The following is a 23,318-nucleotide window of genomic DNA, read 5'->3' as shown; positions in this document are numbered from 1 at the left end:
GTAGTAACTCAGAGCTCTCCCCATCTAGTGTCCTGTCTCCAGCAACTGGGCATTTTTGCTACTGGCAGTCACCGACAGGCCACATGCCATCGTAGGCAGTCCCATCACAACATCCCCTCCATAAACTTATCAAGTTAAGTCTTGACGCCAGATAGGGTTTTTGCTCCCACTGCTCCCCTTGGAAGGCTGTTCCAGAACTTCACTGCTCTGAGGGTTAGAAACTTTCGCCTAATTTCAAGGCTAAACTTGTTGATGGCCAGTTTATAGCCATTAGTTCTTGTGTTCTTGGCACTTAAATAACTCCTCTCCCACCCTGGTATTTGTCCCTCTGATGTATTTATAGAGAACAATCACATCTCCCCCCAGTCTTTGTTTGGTTAGGCTAAACAAGCCAAACTCTTTGAGTCTCCTCTCATAAGGTAGGTTTTCCATTCCTCTCATCATCCTAGTAGCCCTTCTCTGCACTTGTTCCAGTGTGAATTCATCTTTCTTTAACATGGGAGACCAGAACTGCACACGGTATTCCAAATGAGGTCTCACCAGTGCCTTGTATAATGGTACTAACACTTCCCTGTCGCTACTGGAAATACCTTGCCTGATGCATCCTAGGACTGCATTAGCCTTTTGTCCTCTGGTGATGATGGGCCTTTTTTGTTAGGCTTGAGATAACACTTCCTGTTGGAAATTAGTATTTCACACTCATTAATGCTTCTCTCCTGTCTGGTGATTTACAGGTACAAACACTCATATATTTTGACAACATGAAATACAGATATTCTAGGTGAGATTAATGCATGCAGCAATTTACAAGCATTTCATAAAGTCTAAACACACTGTTGGAACTCTAATAACTATTTTAACAATACAAACACACAGGGGAGCCAGACTGGTTCCAGCTATGCATTTGTCTGTGTTCAGTTGAGACCCTGGGACCTTGGCATGAGCTGACACCTTGTCTGCCAGCATGATAAATGGGTCAAGTGATTTTTGGCTGTAAAGTGCTTTGGGATGAAACATTCAATAAAACGCTAAAATATTGTAAATTGCTACCCTCCCCCAATCTTTCACTAAGATGTGCTCAACCCTGGGTTGAGAATGGACACCATGATCGTACTCCCAAAGGCAGACCTTTACACAACAGATTGTGATTGAGAAATCAGCACATCCATTACTAATCTACCCACAGAAATCTTCAGAATTCTGAAGAAATCCATTCTAATACTGCCATGCTATAACACTCATAATGCTCATCAGAGCACTCCATAATGCAGTAGACTCAATGCTGTGAAATGTATTAAATACTATGAATAGGACCCTACCAAATTCATGGTTGTGAAAAATGTGTCTCGGACCGTGAAATCAGACCTCCCCTGTGAAATCTAGCTATTGGAGGGGAGGGGCAGGGCTGCAGGCACTCCAGCTGTGGGCTCCTACTGTGCCCCCAGCTCCAGCTGCTAGTCCCCTCCGGGCTGGGGAGGGTCAGGACTCTTCCCCTGCAGGGCAGCACTTGGGAGGAAATCAGATCCACCTCCAGGTACCTCCCTTGGCTGGGGCGCTCCCAGCAGCACCGGGGAGATCAGACCCACTTCCACCTCCAGCAACATTCTGCAGTCAGGGTAGGTACCCAGAAGTGGGCCTGATCTCCCCCCAAGCACAGCCGTGGAGAAGAAGAGCAAGTCCTGTCCCTCCCCAGGTCAGCCGGGACTAGCAGTTAGGAGCCTCCAGCTGCAGCACTACCAGCAGCATTGGGGAGATCAGAGCCACCTTCATCTCCAGGAACCTGCTGTGTCTGGAGGAAGCTCCGGTGCTGCTGCCTTCAGAGCCCAGTACAGAACTGAAGGTGGCAATCCATGATCCCCCTCCCCCCCCCAACAACAGCTTTGCAACACCCCCATGACCCCTTTTGGGGTCAGGATCCTCATGCTTACAACACATCATCTGAAAACATGAAATAGACTAATTTTCAAATCCTATGGCTGTGAAATTGACCAGCATGGATCCTGAATTTAGTAGGACCTTAACTATGAAGTTAAGAGTAGCTTTTGCTTGATTTCAATTGTTTTATTTCCTTTGAGGAGAAAACTCTTTAGTTCCCCCAAACCATCTCTTGGCACTTCTGACCAATGTACATATTGTTATGATTGGACTGCTTAATTCCTGCATGGGGAGAATTTAAAACTGTCAGACTGGCACCCATCAAAATATTTGTGAACTTACTCAAACTGGGTCAGGCTGAAGTGGAAATGACACAATTGTAGTGTTTTATATCACTTGTCAGAGAAGAGCTTTGCAAGCAAGAGAAAAAACAATTTAACTCTTTTCTACAGAGAAAAATGATCAAATGTTATCCATTTGCATTTAATATCTCCCTATGGCTTCTAGCCAGACAACTTCAGTTTGCAATCTCAGAAGCTAAACAGAGCTAGACTTGCTCAGAAGTTAGATGGGAGAAGGGAGGGACCAGCAAAGAAAACCCCCATATTACACAAATTGGCACTCCTGATTCAGAACCCTCTGCTCTCTGAAACAGTAAAAATCCTCAGCATTATGTTTGGGTACATTGTGGGTGCTGTTTTTCAGATGTTTCAGCTGGATACAAGATTGTTCATGCCACAGGAATGGCTTTTAATAGAACTTATGCTTTAGATCTCTTAGCTACTCTTGAAAATCTCCTAAATTGATCAATCTTGCCCCCGGTTTCCGTTTTGAAGTGTTCACTTTGTTGCAATTATTGGATGAGCATTTTACAGACACATTTCTGCCTATCAGATGCTCACACTGTGTGTTCACTGTGGGCACTTGTTATTCAGTACCACCATTGTGCAATTAGAGAATTTCAGGGAGATACTGTTGTTTCTGCTCCCTGATTGGATGAGAATCAATTCACTTTGAAGATGGGAGCCAATCCACACGATTAAGCAATTTTGGGGACACATTTAAACTTTTTTCCCCCCTCCAAACTATCTGGGTCAAGTCAGGGCTGAGATGTCACTGCTAGAAAAGTTAAGCTATTATAGTAACAGCAGCAGAGGTCAGATTTAAAGTTAGTCTGAATGTTATGGGTGGAAACTATGTTATCAGAGGTACAATCTTAACTAAAACTCGTGGCTTGTCCCTCTCTGCCTATTTCAACTACCTGTCAGTGCTCCAGCCAGGGCCTTTCTGCAGTTGAAGTTGCAAAATGTATAATATAGTCCAAGCATTTGGGACAGGAGGCCTGGGTGTTGAGTTAAGCACTATCTCCTTTTCCAAGCACCTGCCAAATGCTTTTATTGAACTTGGTCTCCAATTGTGTCAGCTGTCACCATCAGCCACAGTCACAAGCCAATTTGTAATTGCAGCATGAATTAATGTGTCCAATCCTAATTCTGCAGAACACAGATGGATCTCTAGGCTCTGTCCAGGAGAGTAATAGGATTCCCATAGTACTGTGTTGTCATGCAGTGCCCCATATACAAGAATATTTCATATATAATATAACAAAGGTGGATTTTGAATTTTCTAGTCTCCAGTTTTATAAGCCATCCACCAGACAGATAGTAATTGTGGAATGTGTGTGGGAGAACTTCTCTTGAGACTGTTTCCCCCCCTGGAAGATGCTTATTGTGACAAAGATGTTTCCTATTGCTCCTCCAGAATGCAGTTAGCTGGAGTTCCATGTTATGGAATACAGCTCTCCAAGGCTATTTTACACACTTTTTTGTTTGGAAGAGCTACCTTTGGGGTGCTGGTTGCATAGAGAGGAAGGCTGTCAAAGGGTCTATCTTTCAAGCTTGCTACATGATTATTCAGAACCTATTCTTGTCCCATCTCTTGAACACCAAATACTATAACTGAAAGTAAACAAGCCACATAGATAGAAGATACATTAATTTATTTTTACAATAAAAACTGTGAATAAAGTGTCATGGTTTTCAATGACTGAATAGATAATTGGTCCCTCACAATCGCTTTTGGTGGGGTCACTCCAGTGATCGTCAAACTGTGACACACAAACGTTCAGTATAAGAGAAACAGTTAAAATTTCCATAGTGAAAGAAAGCTGCAGATTGTGAAGCAGAGAAGATATGAAAATTGCTATCTGGTTCATGGTTGCATCATAGGCTCTCTGAAAACCACCTCACTCCAAGAGGTCATCACAAAACCAGAATTGTATTCTTTTGTCTTTCCCCATCTGGAATGATTTTTTAAAATCCCTTTGAAAACAATAATTGGGCAAATTAACAAGGTTCTACTGGGGTTATACACACCCATCCTTAGGACAAGGAAGTTGTTAACTTTAATTTACTGAACATTACATAATGTATGGAAGGGCTTAGTTCCTATTTACTTTTGGAATTATTCATGATTTTATCAACACCAGTTTGATTTCTCGGATTTAAGGCAGCTATGATGTTACTGAAAATGAGACAAATATCTGTAACCGCATTTGCCTCAATACTAGCCAGATCTCTAGTTTCTGTCTACAACCACCTCCTTTCTACCATATATTAAGCTGATACTTTTGTAACACATTTGATGCTGTAATTTCACAAATCAGACTCTAAAGACCAGATATTAAGAATTTTACAATAATTTGTAAAAAAAAAAAAAAAAAAAAAAAAAGACACCAGTTATAAATAGGAAATATTACAGCCAACCTGGCCTTTATAGCAACATACAAATCTAAATTTGTTTATAATTCTCTACAGAATAAAGTATCAGCTACCCTATCCGAGGATGTCTCTGAAACCTAGCCGGGTTTTACACGGTTAAAAGAAATTTGCAAAGGAAATTTGTGGACACATTGGAAATGTCCTATCACCGTACATGAGGAAAAGAACATCTCTGTAATAAAACCTAATCTTTTATGACACCTTCTCAAGAAAACAAACATCTCCCTTTCTTGGTTTGATGTCTGCAATGGTTAAATCTTCACTCTCACACAAGCCCAGCCTACAAACATTGCTGCCCACTTCTTAGTACTCCCTCCTAGCAAGCCCCAGTCTCACAAAGCTCCATAAATAGTGAGCAAATCCGGGGATGAATGGACCTAAAAATACAAAACAGGACAGACAGGTGACCCAGAATGGTAAATTCTGACAGGTAACTAAAAATAGATTATTTTAAATCAAATTAAAAATAGAGATAACGTAAGAGGGATGTGTTACTGACACTGCAGAAGCCTTGGGGTAACCTATAGCACGCAGTAAATCAAGTATATCATCCATCAGACGCTACCTTATCTGCATACAATAGTAATGTATCAGAGTGAGCGGGGGTTTCATCCCGAGTAGTGTTTACTGATTGATTTTGGCTACCCATATTTGAAAGCGACTTGCTACAGGAATTTCCAGGCTGCTCCACTAACTGTTCAGAAGCAGTACCAGCATGCTCATTCTCCTTCACTGTAGCACATGAAGCTGCATTTTCCTCAGCAGTCTGAGACAGATTCTGAGACTGGGCAGCCTGTCTCCCTCCTTCTGCCTCCTGCTGCTGCAGCATCTGCTCCACCTCAATCTCAAGTTCCAGATTTTCTTCATCTGCCTCCACTTCCAGCTGCTTCATTAACTCTTCCAGCTTCTTGGCCTTACGGAGTTCATTCTGCTGTATTATAGTGCATAGATGCTCTGTGAGACGCTCCTTGATCTCAGTCTTCCGTTGGAAATCTAGCTTTGCTGCTACATACTCTGCCTCTGCCTTATCATATCGCTTCCTGCAAAAATAATGTTTTTGGTGTTATTCATCCTGAAGAATCCCAAAGTGCTTCACAAGTTACACACATGGATGAATACTTGATCAATCACTGAAAGGCATTTTCCTCTGCAGTGGGCAAGGCCAGCTATTTAATAGCACACAGCAACATTGTTCAACAATTATAAAGCAAGGGACAGAAAGGAGAATGTGCCAGCAGCAGAAAGTGCACTCCATCAGTTTCCACTGCTGCTGCATTCTAGGGGTAAATGCCCTTGTCTGAAATGCACAGATGGCATACAATTTTTTTGACTTTTGTATGAGATTCATCTCCAGCATGCTGAAAGAAATCATCACTAGTATCTGCTCCATGTATTCCAATGGAAAATTAACTATTCAGAAAGATACCAAAGTGATTCATGTTCATTTTATTGTTAGCTAAACAGATCAACAATCCAACAGATCAACATTCTATGTAATTAATGAAGTAGTTACATTGCTTCTTCAGTCTTTTCTAAAAGTGCACTTTCCCTGTCATTCAAAAAAACATATACCTATGTCACTAGCAGTACAGATGGGCACAGCACATGACACCATATAACAACCACAGCTTTTGCAGAGTCACCAACGTAGAAATAATTGTATCATCAGCATGGACACTTACCAGTTTGTACATTCTGACATGACAAACTTTCTAATGTAAAGCAACAATTACAAATATTTTGTGGGGCAACATAACGGTGGAAGGACTTAACTAGTAGAAGGATACCAGAGGCTGGCTGAGAGGGGAGGGAGGCTGTGGATCATACGCACCACGACCCTTATTGCACCTGGTGACAGAGAGCATCCACAAATATAGTATCACAAAGGTGCCTGTAAAAACAAAGAGCTGCTTCGGAAAGCCACATTCAGGTGTCTCATTACCAAGCAATAGAGGGACACAGTGGTCCTTTTGTTTGAGGAAGCAGGACAAAATGAAACAGGATTCTTTCACAGAGTATATTTCAGTAAGAAATAACTGCAGGATTCTGCTCCCAGCTGGAGCTCTATTCATGGCAGTGAATGACAAAGCCATGTCCACGGGGCCCCAAAATACCCACTCCTTTCTGTCACAAGGGAGTCACAGAGATGATGTAATGAAGAACTCAGACATGAAGGATACATGCAAGGAACAAAATTAAGGTTACTGTGGAAACATTTGTCCAATTAAAACTTTAACCTGCATGAACATAGGGTTTTTTTTTTGCATCGGAATATTTATAAATATTCCATTTTATAGTCTGAACTATGCAATTAGGACTATAAATATTGCACTCCTTGGCAGGTTAAACTAATTTGGCATTTAGCCTTAAAATATAAGGCAAAACTTCAATAATTGCTCAGAAAGGCATTGCTTGTTAGGTAAATGAAAGCTTTTAATGGTGGGTGGTATATTCTACAACACTGAAAATCCATGTGTAACTCTACTTTCCAAATCATGAAAAAACGATTATACAAAAACACAGCGAACTCATGAGGCGTATTTATAAAGCTTTGCCTTCTTTCCCTCCTAACCTTCCTTTTTCCATCTTTGTTACCTAAGTACAGTTTCCTGTAAACATTCTGTATGATTTTTTCCTATCACTGAGAATTTAAGATGCACAGTTCAAATGGGTGTAATGTTTCATGATACATGTCTAAATGTTTCATGGTTTCTGAAATCTATTTGAGTAAATCCTACAAACACACTGGCACTGAAAAGTCTTCTCTGACATAGATCTGAAACTGTGTGATTTTTCCAAAACATCTAAAATAGTGGAACTACATAAGGTCACCTAGTCCCTGCCATTTTCAATGATAATTAGTCGATAGCTGCCACTGGTATTCATTTAAAAGCTAATTACCATGTTTATTGGCCTGTGGGTCAATGCACAGCAAAAGTTACAAGGAAAACTACAATTTCTACACATTGAATAGTGAACTAAAACCACAACCAAACATTTCCATTTCATTAAATGCCTATATAAACATGCTTATATTTACATACTCATGTTGTGGTTTACCCTATACTAATGAGGCACTCAGATTAATTTTACATGTTGAAGGATGCTGCAAAAGGGAATCGTCAGAGTTGCACTCCCTTGTAATAGTAATAATAATAATAGTAGTAATAAAAAAACCTCAAATGATGGAAAGAGACATTGAGAACCCTGAAGACTGAAATTGACCTACATTTGGTCCCAATTCCAGAAAGTACATATTTAACTTTAGGCATGTATGCAAGTCCCACAGATTTCAATAGAACTTAAGTGCTGTCCTTAATTAGGGTGCTTTCCTGACTCAGGACTTTTGTTTAGAGAGTTGATGTAATACATTACATGTGTTTGGTTCTTCTTTTAAAATTGCTCTTTTCCCAGGAAAAAAGCCAACAACGAAACCACTCTGTAACACAGTAGTGCTTATGTATAACTCTACCATAACGGACCAGCACATATGTACAATGAAAAGGTGGGGGATGGGGTGGAATGGCAAGTAAAGTTTTCAGTCGGGAAACTTATGTTAGTTGCAAGCTTCTATTTAGGTCACTATGATCTAAAGAGAAACCACTGTATATTAAAACTTGTTAAAGACACCTGCACTGGGTCTTTTAATGACATGACTCCCATCAGCCTTTCTTCAGTGAAAGGAAACTGCATACATTTTCCCAAGAGTACTTGCTGCTCTGTCTGTTAATTGCTTACCGAGCAAATGAATAGTCCATGCTGGCCTGATCGATTCGGTTCCTTAAGATCCCAATGTCAGCAGACACCATGTCATCCAGAGCCTGTAGCTCTTTTTGGATTCGCTTTAGTTTCACTGTTTCAGCCTGAGTTCTTTTGGATCTGAAAAAAACAAGATGCAAGTTCTCTCTCTTTAGAAGCATCCTACACAAGAGACATGTTGTGTTTCAATTACAGACCCATCTTAGTAGTCCATTAGTAGTTGCTCAAAGGTTTCTCTTTCATAGTTTAAGATTCTTGATCTTTCTTCCCATATTTATGGGGATCTAAAGTGTCTATTAACAGTCTGAAACAAAAATATGTAATGACTGCAATCAAAGTGCCTAAAATGGATTGTATTCCTTCACTCGGAAAACTCACTCTTTGAAACTAAGTAACTTTAACATAAGAACATAGAAAATTGCTAGAAAGGAAGCCAAAGGAAGCAGGAGCCAAAGACACTGGGTCACCTAGCCCAAATGTGATTATTTCCATTTTGTAGGATTACTTTCTATAGGCCTGATCCAAAGCCCAATGAAGTCAATGGAAAGAGTCACATCAAATATGAAAGATTTCAATCAAGCCCTACATAATCTTCTTCAACTCTGTTTATTACATTTGTAAGTTCAAGAACTAAAACTATCTACAGGAAGCATGTTCAGACCCAAGCACCTCAGGTAATTTTCAATGAGATCTCATACTAGGCCATGCTACCACCACCCATCATATCAGTGAACCACGCTTGTCAAACAGAGGTTTGATTTTCCATAAAATAGCCTTAGGTATCTTAATATCTCCAGTCTTCTGACTGACCAGCATTAACAAACCACTGTCACCTTTTTAATCAATTCACCAATTCTATCAGCAACTGGTCATGTAACCAATACCTTTTTTACACCACCTGTATCCAGATACATACCAGCTTTGCACCTTCAAATGCCCCTTATATTATCAATTCCTTTACGTTCAACTATAATAGAGACTTATCCTGATATTCCCACAACTAAACGTTAACTCAGCCCTATCTTTCACCCTTGTGCCAGCAGACTAATAAGCACTTTTAGCTCAGCCACTTTTTCCAAACTACATATTAGCCCCATCAACTATATCCTCTAGTCTTCTTTATTTCATTCACCCAATTCTTGTATTCTCTAGTCCCATACTCTGAAGCCTGTTGGACACTGCTGCTTCATTTATCTCTACACTCCTTCGTGAATTAGCATGAAAGGTCTCTGACTTAATACCAGCATTTGTTTCTCGCACAGTGTGCATTCAGTCTGAACTTAGCACAGCTGGTTGTCCTCTTCTATCAGGCCTTGTCTACACTACGAGAGTAGTTCGATTTTACTTGCATCGAATTTTTGTAATCGATATTGCAAAGTCGAACGTGTGTGTCCACACTAAGGACAGTAATTCGACTTTGTGCGTCCACACTAACGGTGATAGCGTCGACATTCGAAGCGGTGCACTGTGGTCAGCTATCCCACAGTTCCCGCAGTCCCCTCTGCCCATTGGAATTCTGGGTGTAGCCGGCAATGCCTTCTGGGTAACAAAATGAGTCGAGGGTGCTTTTGGGAAACTGTCGTCATCCGTCCATCACTCCCGCCCTCCCTCCCTGAAAGCGCCGGCGGGAAAACAGTTCGCGCGCTTTTCCAGTCATTGACAGCGCGGACGCCACTGTACTCCGAGCATGGAGCCCGCTGCGACCATCGCTGCAGTTGTGGCCGCTCTCAACGTCTCGCAGCTTATCATAAAGGTTTCCCTGAGGCAGATGCAGAAAAGTCAGGCAAGGAGGCTACGGCACCGCGGTGATGTCCTGAAGTCTGAGAGTAGCACAGACCTGTCAGAAAGCAGGCGACCCAGCGCCGAGGACATCACAGTGGCAATGGGTCATGTTGATGCCGTGGAACGGCGATTCTGGGCACGGGAGACAAGCACTGAGTGGTGGGACCGCATAGTGCTGCAGGTCTGGGATGAATCCCAGTGGCTGCGAAACTTTCGCATGCGGAAGGGAACTTTCCTGGAACTTTGTGAGTTGCTGTCCCCTGCCCTGAAGCGCAGTGACACCCGGTTGCGAGCTGCACTGAGTGTACAGAAGCGAGTGGCCATAGCCCTGTGGAAGCTTGCAACGCCAGACAGCTACCGGTCAGTCGCGAACCAGTTTGGGGTGGGCAAATCTACCGTGGGGGTTGTTGTGATGCAAGTAGCGAAGGCAATCGTTGATGTACTGCTGCCAAAGGTAGTGACCCTGGGAAACGTGGAGGCGATCATAGATGGCTTCGCAGCGATGGGATTCCCAAACTGCGGTGGGGCCATAGATGGAACTCACATCCCTATCCTGGCACCGGACCACCAGGCCACCCAGTACATTAACCGAAAGGGATACTTTTCCATGGTGCTGCAAGCACTGGTGGACCACAGGGGACGTTTTACCAACATCTACGTGGGATGGCCGGGCAAGGTTCATGACGCTCGTGTTTTCAGGAACTCTGGTCTGTTTAGACGGCTGCAACAAGGTATTTACTTCCCGGACCGCAAAATAACTGTTGGGGATGTGGAGATGCCTATAGTCATCCTCGGGGACCCAGCCTACCCGCTAATGCCCTGGCTCATGAAGCCCTATACTGGCGCCCTGGACACTGAAAAAGAACTCTTCAACTACCGGCTGAGCAAGTGCAGAATGGTGGTGGAGTGTGCTTTTGGCCGTCTCAAGGGGAGATGGAGAAGCTTACTGACTCGCTGTGATCTCAGCGAAACCAATATCCCCATTGTTATAGCAGCTTGCTGTGTGCTCCACAATCTCTGTGAGAGCAAGGGGGAGACCTTTATGGCGGGGTGGGAGGTTGACGAAAATAGCCTGGCTGGTGATTACTCACAGCCAGACAGCCGGGCGATTAGAAGAGACCAGCGGGAAGCGCTGTGCATCCGGGAGGCTTTGAAAGCAAAGTTCCTGAGTGAGCAGGGTAACCTGTGATTTTATAGTTTGTGTACTGAGAAGCTAAACCTGCCCCCGTTTCTTTACCCAGGTAATGTTGACTATCCTATCCAGTTACATACCCCCTTCACCCCCCCTCCAACACACGTGTCGAAATAAAAATAGTTCTACTTTGTTAAAGCACACCGTTTTCTTTAATACTGTTTTCGCGGGAATTTTTTAAAACTGGGACGCAGACTGTGGTGCGGGGCGGGTCTAGTGTTGTGATGCGAATGCAGCTTCTAAACTCAAGGATTGACAGGCTCCGCTGCGGTGGGATGCTTGTTTCAACGGAGCCTGTCACCCCTCCTGATCGGGACTGTGTGTATGGGAGGTCTATTTGACTTTGTGGCAGGGGGAGGACGGTTACAGATCCCATGCTGTGTGGCTCTGTGATCCTGTCTAAGGACCGGCGCTTAAGATCTGTAACTGCCCTCCCCCGCCACAAAGTCACAGAGCAACCCACCCCCCCCAACATTACATCAAAACAACCTCCCAGACTAACCGGGGCAACTAGTCACTGCATCACTGCACTGTGTATGTGCCCTGCTGCTGTGCCTGCCCCCGACTATGTACCCTGCCAAAGGAGACTGTCCTGTCCAATTTCCAACCCCCTTTCCCCTCCTCCTCCAAAAGAACATGATTGAAACAGTAGTTAACAGAAACGAATTTTTTATTATCAACTACACATGGCATTGGGAGGTGAAACTTGGACGTGGGCTTGTGTCAGGCGGGAAGGAAAGAACTTTTCAAATTTTGGGAAATGAGAGCCTTCTGCTACTAGAGCTCTCTGCAGGGGTGGAGTGAGAGTTAGCAGGGACTCTGCCGCCTCTCCTTCTTTGCACTTTGGGTGAGGTGGGTATGGGACTTGGTGGCGGGGGAGGGCGGTTAGAGATGGACTGCAGCGGGGCTCTGTCCTCCTGCCTCCGTTCCTGCAGAACATCCACAAGGCGCCGGAGTGTGTCCGTTTGCTCCCTCAGTAGTCCAAGCAGCGTTAGAGTCGCCTGCTGGTCTTCCTGACGCCACCTCTCCTCCCGATCCATGTTGGCTTGGTGCATTCGGGTCAAGTTCTCCCGCCACTGGGTCTGCTGTGCTGCCTGGGCTTGGGAAGAGGCCATAAGCTCAGAGAACATGTCCTCCCGTGTCCTCTTCTTCCTACGCCTAATCCGCGCTAGCCTCTGGGAGTGTGATTCCAGGCTAGGTTGTGAGACAGTCGCAGACGGGGCTGTGGAAATGGGAAAAAGGGAGTGAATTCCTCTGAAAGATAAATGTAGTTGTGAACAAAGAACATAGTCTTTCTCTGTGAACAAGACCATGCACAGCACCTTTCACATGCGCACTCAGCACAAGGTCGAATTCTCGGCCTTCGCATTCTGTGCCTGGGGTCTTGAACAGCACATTTGAGAAGCGAGGCAGCACAACGGAATTTCTGTTGCAGGCAGACATGGTAAGCCGTACACTTGTGGCAGTTTAAAACTTTTATATTACCACTGGCCTCATTTCACATTTAAATCAATGTCAGTCCCTGCTGCCAGCAATCCGGCAAGCGGGAACTCTGCCCCTGTCCCACCCCCTCGCGGCTGTCCCCGGGAACGATCCCTTTCGGCTGCCCCTCTCCCGCCTCCACCGCGTGGCTGCAAACCAGCGGTTACAGTTCTGTAAAGGAACGGGAAAGCAGTCCCAACACTAACATTCCCCTACCTAATTAAAAGCAGGTCACCATGGCCGACATCACCCTGATGAGGATCTCCGAGAGCGACAAAGAGAGAATGCTCCGGGAAAGCCTCCAAAGACCAGGGCCGTATGCCGCCCTGCTGTGCAGAGCAATGATCCCCGAGTACCTGATAATCTCGTGGCGCGGCAACGTGTCGTACTTCGGAGGACCCAATAAGGCCGCTCTCCCCAAGAACCTCATGCAACGGCTTTCAAGTTACCTCCAGGAGAGCTTCATCGAGATGTCCCAGGAGGATTACTGCTCTATCCCCGCACATATAGACCGCATTTTACTGTAGCTGCAGTAGCAGGGAATACACAGTAGAGCGGCTTGTGCAGGACAATCACTGAAAACCGGACATTGCTAGATTTCTTTTCAAAACTTGCACTGCCCCTTACTAAACCGTTAAGCGCCTAGGGCACACTAATCATGAACAACCCATTCTTTTAATTGTTAATATTCCTGTTTTGTTAAAAATAAATGTTTAGATGTTTACAACACTTACTGGCTGATCCTTCACCAGATTCTGTGTCCGGGGTAATGGCTGGGGACGCTTCGTAGGGGATCTCTGTAAGGGTGATGAAGAGATCCTGGCTGTCGGGGAAATCAGCGTTGTGAGAGCTGCCAACTGCCTCGCCCTCCTCATCTCCTTCCTCATCTTCCCCGTCCCCTAACATGTCTGAGGAACCGGCCGTGGACAGTATCCCATCCTCAGAGTCCACGGTCACTGGTGGGGTAGTGGTGGCGGCAGCACCGAGGATGGAATGCAGTGCCTCGTAGAAACGGGATGTCTGGGGATGGGATCCGGAGCGTCCGTTTGCCTCTTTGGTCTTCTGGTAGCCTTGTCTCAGCTCCTTGATTTTCACGCGGCACTGCGTTGCATCCCGGCTGTATCCTCTCTCTGCCATGTCTTTAGAGATCTTCTCGTAGATCTTTGCATTCCTTCTTTTGGATCGCAGCTCGGAAAGCACGGACTCATCGCCCCACACAGCGATGAGATCCAAGACTTCACGATCAGTCCATGCTGGGGCTCTCTTTCTATTCACAGACTGCATGGCCATCACTGCTGGAGAGCTCTGCATCGTTGCCAGTGCTGCTGTGCTCGCCACGATGTCCAGACAGGAAATGAGATTCAAACTGGCCAGACAGGAAAAGGAATTCAAATTCAAATTTTCCCGGGGCTTTTCCTGTGTGGCTGGTCAGAGCATCCGAGCTCGCACTGCTGTCCAGAGCGTCAACAGAGTGGTGCACTGTGGGATAGCTCCCGGAGCTATTAGCGTCGATTTCCATCCACACCTAGCCTAATTCGACATGGCCATGTCGAATTTAGCGCTACTCCCCTCGTCGGGGAGGAGTACAGAAGTCGAATTAAAGAGACCTCTATGTCGAACTAAATAGCATCGCAGTGTGGACGGGTGCAGGGTTAATTCGATTTAACGGCGCTAACTTCGACATAAACGCCTAGTGTAGACCAATCAGACTCAACTTGCTGCATTTTTCATTAATATTAAGATGTCTTTAAGGGAGATCCTTTCATCAGAGACTCTCAAAGCACTTTACACTACACACTTTAATGAATTAAGTTTTTCCAGACTTCAGAGAAAAAGGTAATATTCCCATTTTATAGGTGAGGGAACAAACAGACTAAGTGACTTTCTAAATGTCACATAACAAGTCACTGGCAGAGCTGGGACTAGAACCCAGGAGTCCCTGTCCCCTGCTCTAATCACTGTACACAATACCACCAAATTAAATGCAAAATCACTGATCTGTTCAAGAACATCAGATTCACTCTGTAAAATTGTAACAGGAATTATCAGTCTGCAGAAGAAGCTGCATCTTCAGAAATGCAATCCACATAAAAAGAGCTTCTTACCCACCACACAATTTGGAATAAAATGTGAGTATCATGTACTGTTGCTCATTTGCATGCACACACACACACACTCACACACACTCTTTAGTGCAGAGGAAAGGGGAACAAGTTGGATTGGCTAAAACTTAGTAACTTATCATAGACAACAAACACCCCCCTTCCCTAGGTATGGCAGTAGAACGCAGAACGTCCTCATCACCTTTCAGCAATGGCTTTGGCCAGGAGTGCCTTCTTGCGTTTATTCTTCTCTTCCATCAGCCGCTGCTCCTGCTGAAGAACTTCCCAACGAGATTTCTCCTGCCTGGGCATTGACAAAGCAACAGGGTTAAACAAGAGTTTGTCTCTTTCCTGTCTCTCCCCACCCAAAACACCAGTCATACTCCTTGTGTTTATTTTGTTGGAGCACCCAATTAAGGATTTCCAAGAATCCAAGGACAGCTCAACATCTCGGTTCTGTGCGAATGAGGAAGGAAGACTGATCAGGAAGAAGAGTTATTAGCTTCAGGAGATACTCAAGTTTACTCTTAAAAAAAAAAAAAGCCAGGGTCTCTTATGAACAAAGAATGTGGGGTTTGTTCTTTGCTACATTAGAATCCCATGTTTTTAACTAAAATTAGCATATATTGTTCACAAATAGGTGGCTTTTCACTATGAATCATACACACCCCAACCCATCTCTAAAATCCTAGGCAGACAAATATTTTATGGTATTATATAAATTCATCCTAATTGGATTAGATGAATGCAACAGTCTTTGGCTGTTGGTGGCCGAATGCCATTTTCCCCTACATAAGTCACATCATGTTAGTAATTGCGGTGGTTTCATCCATCTTTTTTTCAAAAGGATCTCAGTAACAATCCTCTCCTCATAATTTAATGCATAATAGGGCTGTTCTTCCATGAACAAGGCATACAATGGAGGATACAAATAATTGGGTTTTAATTTAAAAACTATTTTTGTATTTAAATTGGGTGTCTGATTTTATTTAAATTATAGTAAGGTTTTCTTTTTAAAAACAAACCTGCTTAAAATTAAATAATAAATAAATAAATATAAATAAATAATAAATTAATGGAGATATCCTATCTCCTAGAACTGGAAGGGACCTTGAAAGGTCATCAAGTCCAGCCCCCTGCCTTCACTAGCAGGACCAAGTACTGATTTTGCCCCAGATCCCTAAGTGGCCCCCTCAAGGATTGAACTCACAACCCTGGGTTTAGCAGGCCAATGCTCAAACCACTGAGCTATCCCTCCCCCCCTGAATTTGAATTTAATATAAAATATGTTAAGGCCTGAACTACTTATAATTTAGTTGCAAATGTGAAACATGTTTTGATAAGAGAAGTTTATGTATCCAAAACATTCAATGTTATTTTAATAAAAATAAATTTTATATGCTGTTGTGTTTAATTAAATTCCATTTACTCCCCAATGCAGCTTGACACAAATCATTAGCAAAAAGTTAATTATCTAATAAATACGCAACATATCATTCACCATTTTCTAACATACAAAAAATGTACAATTAATAAGAATCTGAAAATAACAAGCTATGCAATTGTCTAAATACATGTATACAGGTATAGTATATCCTCCTAGGTAGCAAAGAGATGTACCAAACTAGTGTGTAAATTGGATTTAGTTGTAAATCAACATGTTTTAATGGTTATATCAACCAATGAGAATGCACCTTTATTGAGAAAATAACTGAAGTACAAATGGAAACGTTGATTAAAATTGATTATTTAAATTGAGGATTTCCACTTGGTGATTTAAATTGCTGTGATGTAAATCAATCCTCCCCGGAATAAAACATCAGAAGTTACTTGATAGCTAAAGGGAAGGAAGAAATTTTTTCAAACCACTGTGATGCTAGAACATAGGGTGTTATTTGACGTGGGAATGTTCCAATGGAATATACATGGTAGTTGGGTCTGCACTGGTGGCTGCTGGGCAGCAACCAACGGGTTAGCTGTAGAATGTACTAAGTGGGAAAGTTTGGCCCTGTCAGTCTGACATAGCACTATCCATGGTGGATAAAAATCAATTATTTAAATAAAAAAAATCAAAAATATCAGATTTTTTTTATTTAAATCGGATTTTTTTGATAGATTTTTTTTCCTCAAAAAGCATTTTATTTGAAGATATCTTTGAGCTATAATGTATCTTAATTAAAATTATCTCATCATGGAATAGGGATTATAAATTCTAATTCTATAGTATAAGACAATATATTCATGTAATCTTTAAGAGAAAAGTTTTGTAAATGAGTTCCAATAGTTCATGTATTAGGGACCCAATTTTATGGGGTTCCAGGGGCTTCTGTATAGATTATTTAGGTTAATCTTTCTATCTACCCAATGGGACTCAGTGCTCAGTCTAGAAGAATAGATCTGGACAAGAAGAAGAAATCTGGAGATAAATGTGAGAAGGGAGGGACAGGTAGTAGAAACAAAAGTGAAATTGTTTCAGCAGCATATTGCAGAAGTCTTGAGGTCTTTCTGAGCGTAGCCTTCATTGATTTGAAATCTACCATACCATTCTCTCACTAGAAGGGAAAATCTATAACGGCAGCAGGCCGTAAGAGAGACCCAGTTTGGGAATAAGAACCATTCAAGAAATATATGTTTGCTGATGATGTTTTAAAGAAAGTCACCCCAGTGAACTGGTGGAAGTCACTTAAGCACTTGGATTCAGAGACTGTTGAAGTGATAACCTCACTTTTAACAGCAGTAGCTTCTTCTGCTAGTGTAGAAAGAGTATTTTCTTCCTTTGGACTAATTCATTCCAAATTCAGAAATCCTTTGGGACCTGAAAAAGCAGGAAAGCTTGTTTTTCTTTTCCAAATTATGCACGAACAGGAAAATGAAGGTGAAGACGACTGAGTTAGCTGCAGAAGCCAGTATTTTAAGTTTCTCATGTTGACCTGGCTGACATAGTCGATTTAATTTTTGTGTTTTGTTTTTTTTTAAACTCCTCATTTAACTATTTTAGTTAAAAACAATTTTAACAAACAAACCTGATTTTAAAAAAACTTGAATGTTTAATTAACTTCAAAAATTCATATGCTTGTTTTGTTAAAATATTATATGTTTGCTGTTGAAAAAAAATCCAGAATACATAACATTGTTTTAGTTAGATAAAACAATTTAGATGTCTGTCTGGTGATGTTCTCCTCCTAATACAGCATGGCAAGAAAACCCTCCAAATATTAATGATTAACCTGTTGAATTGGAGAAAGTTCACCTCCCAATGACTTCATAAATATCTCCTTCAATTACCTTTGGTAAATGAAATACCAAACAATCATTCATTTTCTGATATAGCTGTAAAACTAATCTGAAAAGTTTTCAAAATAAATCACTTTAAAAATGTATAGTGTGAAACCTACATCTCTGAGTTGTGAAGAATATGTATTAAGGTTATAACAACCAACAAGAATGCACTTTTTAATGTAGAAATCCATGAATAAATCGAGTCTTCCTGACTAGTGATTTAAATCAAATCCACCCTGTCCAGGGCTTTGCTGAAGTACGTACTTACTTTTTAAATGAATGCATGCCACGGAGCATTACAGAATGCTTACAGACAGGGGAAGAATGAACATTCTACTGAGTACTGGGACTCTCACTGATGGAAAAAGAAATAGAGCATATGGAGGCATGCAGGAAAAGAAACCTAAAAATGTAAAACACAAAAATCACCTTAATACAAGCTGTGCCAGATAGCCAGTCTTTTACACAAAGGAAAAATAAACACACGTAAGGCACCTGGCCATTTATGCAGTGCTGTACCACAGTAGAGAGAAGGAGAACTTCCTGACTAAAACTACACATAGCTGCTTACAGCAACATGGAATAGTGGACTAGATGGGGCATGCGTCTGATCAAGTATGGCAATTACTGTCCAGATGGTTCAGAGGAGGGTGCAAAAATCCCCACTCTAGGCCCCTATGGGGTAATTTGATCCCCATGATACTCTCATCCTAGCCCCTAATTGTTAAAGATCAGCTCAAACCCTAAAACATGATGTTTTATCCCTTGTTTCCAATACTTTTTAGCATTAACTATAACAACTTTGGCGCCTAAGAACTTATTACTCTGGGTACCCAGAAGTAACTTCAGACAAACAAGGGCAAAATAGTTACAACAAACAAGACAATAAGTATATGGTCAGGCAGTCTATTTACTAGAATGAGCAAATTTTTTTTTAAACTATTCTGAAACTATTCTGATATCAGGAATTTCTACACAGTCAAAGATTTATTATTCACCCAGCTCTAAAAACTGGGTGAAAAAAGAGAAATACTGGCCTAATTTATTGGAAAAAATTGTGAAATTCATCAAATATGTTATTTGATCAGCTCTATTAGTTACAGTAAGCAGAGTACAGAAGGTTAGGTGTGGTTAGGCAGGAAAAGGACATTTGGGATGGGTTTTGAGACACTGTACTGAAGTGAACAGGAAGGGTTTAAGACCAACTTTTAAAAGAACAAGTAATTCAGTAGTTTGGAGAGACACACATAGCTCAAGACACACACAACACCACAAGCGAAAAATGTCTCTGGTGCAACCCCCCACCCCTGCTGTAGAGTAACAAGGAGTAATTACAGAGGAGGCAGAGACTGAGTCAGCGGGTAAGAAAACACCAGTGTATAGCGAGTTAACCTCACAGCCTTCTCTTGATGCAAAAAGGATGGGTTTTTTTCAATCATGTTAGCTCAAGACGACTGAAAAACCCCATCAAGATGCATTCTAGCACATCTAAAGCCATGTTCGCTGGCCATTATTTAGCCAAGGGGGGAGACTTTACAACTGAAACCCACCTCCACACCAAATCAAAAGGAGGGCCCATAGAAAGTTCTGAAAACCAGGAGAGCAATTTTTTGAAAGGGGAAAAAGTTAAACAGAACCAAAAAGATGCATTTCCAAATGTGAGCTTTGTATACTACATAAATAAACCAGAATCAACAGATGTGCTTAACCCTTCAAAGACAATTTAAAAAGAGTCCCATGACTCTTTACAATTCAGGTCCCTAATCCTGCAATCTTGCCTGCATGGAGTCTATTGAAGACAACGGGACTCCATTTTCTGCACGAATTAGGGCTTGTCTACACTGGCACTTTACAGCGCTGCAACTTTCTCGCTTGGGGTGTGAAAAAACACACCCTAGCACAGCAAGTTTCAGTACTGTAAAGCACCAGCGTAAACAGTGCGCCAACGCTGGTAGCTGCGCCCCTCGTGGTGGTGGGTTTTTTAGAGCGCTGGGAGAGCATTTTAACATTGCCAGTGTAGACTAGCCCTTTAGATTGCAGGACTCAGGTCTACATGAGATATTACTGAACAAAGGGTGGCAATTAAAGGATCAGCAGAAAAGAAGCAAAGGAGAAAACTTCTTATTCTAAAATACAGTACAGTTTAATATTAAACTTCAGTTTATTGTACAACAAAATGATGAATTAGTAAGGAATAAAACCAATCCCTTGATTTTACAGACTTACTAACAATTCCACTCTCTTTTTCTCCAGTTTGAAATCCATCTTTACAGTGAGTTCCTGGGGTTTTTCATTGCCATTACAAGGATTTTCAAGTCCCTGTGCATTCTGTTGAGCTCTGGTGTCATGTTGCCTTTGATCCTTGATTGGGGATGGAGGTGGTGGCGGCAGAGGCTGCTGAGGAAGACAGGGCTTGTGTTTTGGTACAGAAAGCAGCTGTTCTGGAAGTACAGAGGCTGCTCCATCCTGCCGTCCCAGTTTCTGACATTGTTGCTGAAGAGCTTTTTCTCGTAGCAACTGCTGACGACTCTTATTTACAGACAGGGGTCGACGCTGCTGATCAGAAGATTCAGATGTATCTATTTATAGTAAAAATAAAAACAGAATCCTTTTAGGAGAGGCAAAATCTTGACGATTTATTTTCTTATAAACTCTAATGCTGGTAACATGATCAACCTTTGTCAAAAAGTCATGTGAGTGAGGATATGCAAACAAGCCACATAAAAATGTTTTGCTGCTATAATATTAATACTAGAGGTTCAGGTTATTTCAGTGAAATACAGGAACTCGGATGCTGGAGAGAACTCCTGGATTACTCAAACTGTGGTAAATTTTCCATCGCTTGAAATCTTTCAATCAAGCTTTCAGGTCTTTCCAAAAGGCATGCTCTGGTTCAACCACAAGTTGTTGGGCTGGATGCAGGAAATCACTGGATGCAACTGGACAATGCAGTTGGTCAGACAAGATCAGTGGTTCTCAAAATTTTTGTACTGGCGATCCCTTTCACTCAGCAAGCTCTGAGTGCGGACCCGCCCCCTTAAATATAAAAATATGTTTTTAGTTTATAACACTATTTTAAATGCTAAATTTATAGCCGTACTGTTTAAAATGAACTTGCCTTTTCTCACTGCTTTTAAATTAAAATGAAAAGATATTTTTATCAAATTACTGTTATAAGCAGAAAAGTTATTTTTTGAAATAGTTACTATTTAATACTGGGGGGAGGGGCACGAAGCAACTGTGTCAATATCACTTTTCACAGCAGACTTAGTGCTCCATTGCCATCCTTACTTCTGCACTGCTGCTGGCTGCAGCTCTTCAAGTTGCACTACTGCTGGCAGCAGCATGGCTTTCAGCGCCGCCACCACCAGCAGCACAGAAGTAAGAGTGGCAATGGGGTGCTAAGTCTGCTATGAAAAGTTATATCTGTATGTTTGTTAATATCACCTTTCATAGCAGACTTACTAGGGCAAACTTCCTATCTAGCTGGGAAGCTGTGAACAATGATATTAACAAACATACAAATAACACTTTTCACAGCAGACTTACTTGCGCCCCACTGAGACCCTTACTTCTGTGGTGCTGCTGGCAGCAAGTGCTGCCTTCAAAGCTGGGTGGATGAAGAGCAGCAGCTGCTGGCCAGGTGCCCAGCTCTGAAGGCAGCATCGCCACAAGCAGCAATGCAGAACTAAAGGTAGCAATGCCATACAATGCCACCCTTACCTCTGTGTAATGCATGACCTTTGCATTGGGAAGGGTGGGGGGGCCCACTAAGGCAAATTTTGGGGTGGCCATAGCTCACACAAGCCCCCTGCCAGCACCGCCCCCCTGTGTGTTTGACTGTTAAATTATAAATTACTTTTTTTTTTTTTGCCTATCCCAGTGTTCTGATTGTTCTGTGGTTTAATGCAGCCCTTCAGCTGCTGAACAATCAAGCCCTCTAATGTTGTCTCAGTCCCAAGACCAGCCTTAGGGAAAACGGGCAGCCTGGGAAAACTTCAATTTTGGTGCCCTTCCTTTGGAGAAGTAGCGGGGCTGGAGGCAGAACAGAGGGCCAGCCACGCACAGGGCTAACAACTCAAGACCCTTTGGAATAACCTCACGACTCCCGGTTTGAGAGCCCCTGGACTACATGATCATAATGGTGCCTTGTAGTCACAAAATCTATGAGAGATGGGAAGGGGGAGGGGAAAGAAGGGAAGGGGGAGAATCTTTTTCATCACATACATGTAAGAAACCAGCTAGAGAGTCTCACATTCGAAGGCCGGAAGGAACCACTGCGCTCCCCCGCACCGAGCCCCTGCCTAACCCAGCCCGGAGCACGGACCCAAGCTAAGCCCTGTTCCAAGTCCCAGCAGTTACCGACCCTCCCTGGCACGGGATCGGAAGGGGCCTTTCCGCTCCGTAGCGATTAGCCAAGACCCCTCCAGGGCCGGGCATCGCCACAGACCCCGCTCCGCCACCACTGCTGTCAGCCCCAGGGCTCCGGCTGCCCTGCCCAGCACCCCCGAGCTCGGGCCAGACCCAAGGTCCCAGGAGAGGCCGGGCTCGGATGGGGCCCCGACACCAGCTCTGCGCCCAGCCGGCCGGTGGTGGGGTGGGGGGGGACAACGCCGGGCTCCGAGCATCCGCCCCACGGAACCAGCAAGTGCCGCCCCCCAGCTTCAGCGGGCCGCCCTGAGGGCTCCCGGCAGGGACACCCGGCCCCCGCTCACCCCGGCCGGTACCTGCGTGCGGCCCCCGCAGCCTCCGCAGCTCCTGCTCGGAGAAGCCGGCCCAGCCCCCCGCCATAGCGCCTCATCCCCGGGGGTGGCGGCGCTCGCGGCCGGCGCTTCCTCCTTCCGCTGCCACGTCCAGGCCTCGGCAGGACCCCGCGCCCGGGCCTGCCCCTGGCTCCGCCGGCCGCTCCCCCACAGCCTGTTACGCCATGAAAGCCGGGCGGGGTATCAGTCACAGCGCAGGCAGCCCTAAGGAAGCCCGGCGGGGTCCTAGCGCGTTACCATGGGGAAGAGGGCGGGGCCTCAAGGGGAAGGTGGCTGCTGGCAGGGGAGGGAGATCTGAGGGGGA

General features: G+C 43.6%; 2 protein-coding genes across 7 annotated transcripts; both read right to left on the bottom strand.

Annotated features, from left to right (window-relative positions):
- Window positions 1-3,859: 3,859 nt before the first annotated feature.
- GORAB (golgin, RAB6 interacting) lies at window positions 3,860-23,243 on the bottom strand. 6 transcript variants are annotated; one of them, XM_065554638.1, is made up of 5 exons: window positions 22,967-23,243; window positions 20,478-20,830; window positions 15,175-15,276; window positions 8,394-8,534; window positions 3,860-5,695 (listed from the first exon to the last, which is right to left on the bottom strand). In XM_065554638.1, exons 3-5 carry the CDS (start codon window positions 15,228-15,230, stop codon window positions 5,203-5,205), a joined length of 690 nt encoding a protein of 229 aa, XP_065410710.1. In that variant the 5' UTR covers window positions 15,231-15,276; window positions 20,478-20,830; window positions 22,967-23,243; the 3' UTR covers window positions 3,860-5,202. The 6 variants fall into 6 exon arrangements, with proteins under 6 accessions (XP_065410710.1, XP_023965853.2, XP_042707259.2 ...); XM_024110085.3 differs by having other exon boundaries at window positions 20,482-20,830; window positions 22,967-23,239; XM_042851325.2 differs by having other exon boundaries at window positions 22,979-23,238.
- Window positions 12,041-14,181, bottom strand: LOC135973099 (uncharacterized). Its single transcript, XM_065554641.1, has 2 exons — window positions 13,605-14,181; window positions 12,041-12,610 (listed from the first exon to the last, which is right to left on the bottom strand). Exons 1-2 carry the CDS (start codon window positions 14,179-14,181, stop codon window positions 12,135-12,137), a joined length of 1,053 nt encoding a protein of 350 aa, XP_065410713.1. The 3' UTR covers window positions 12,041-12,134.
- Window positions 23,244-23,318: the final 75 nt, after the last annotated feature.

The sequence above is a fragment of the Chrysemys picta genome, chromosome 8, assembly GCF_011386835.1.
Source record: "Chrysemys picta bellii isolate R12L10 chromosome 8, ASM1138683v2, whole genome shotgun sequence".
Taxonomy (NCBI): domain Eukaryota; kingdom Metazoa; phylum Chordata; order Testudines; family Emydidae; genus Chrysemys; species Chrysemys picta.
Note: the sequence above shows the minus strand (reverse complement) of the source record. Positions and strands in the feature narration are given on the sequence as shown.

Excerpts from the sequence above, each read along its gene's own strand:
- LOC135973099 (XM_065554641.1), bottom strand. The coding sequence starts at position 14,181 with ATGCAGAGCTCTCCAGCAGTGATGGCCATGCAGTCTGTGAATAGAAAG. Across the intron at positions 12,611-13,604 it reads ATCTGGTGAAGGATCAGCCA|CCCCGTCTGCGACTGTCTCA; the intron begins GTAAGTGTTGTA and ends CCATTTCCACAG.
- GORAB (XM_024110085.3), bottom strand. The coding sequence starts at position 23,042 with ATGGCGGGGGGCTGGGCCGGCTTCTCCGAGCAGGAGCTGCGGAGGCTG. Across the intron at positions 15,277-20,481 it reads GAGAAAAAGAGAGTGGAATT|GCAGGAGAAATCTCGTTGGG; the intron begins GTTAGTAAGTCT and ends GTCAATGCCCAG. Across the intron at positions 8,535-15,174 it reads GCCAAAGCCATTGCTGAAAG|ATCCAAAAGAACTCAGGCTG; the intron begins GTGATGAGGACG and ends TGTTTTTTTCAG.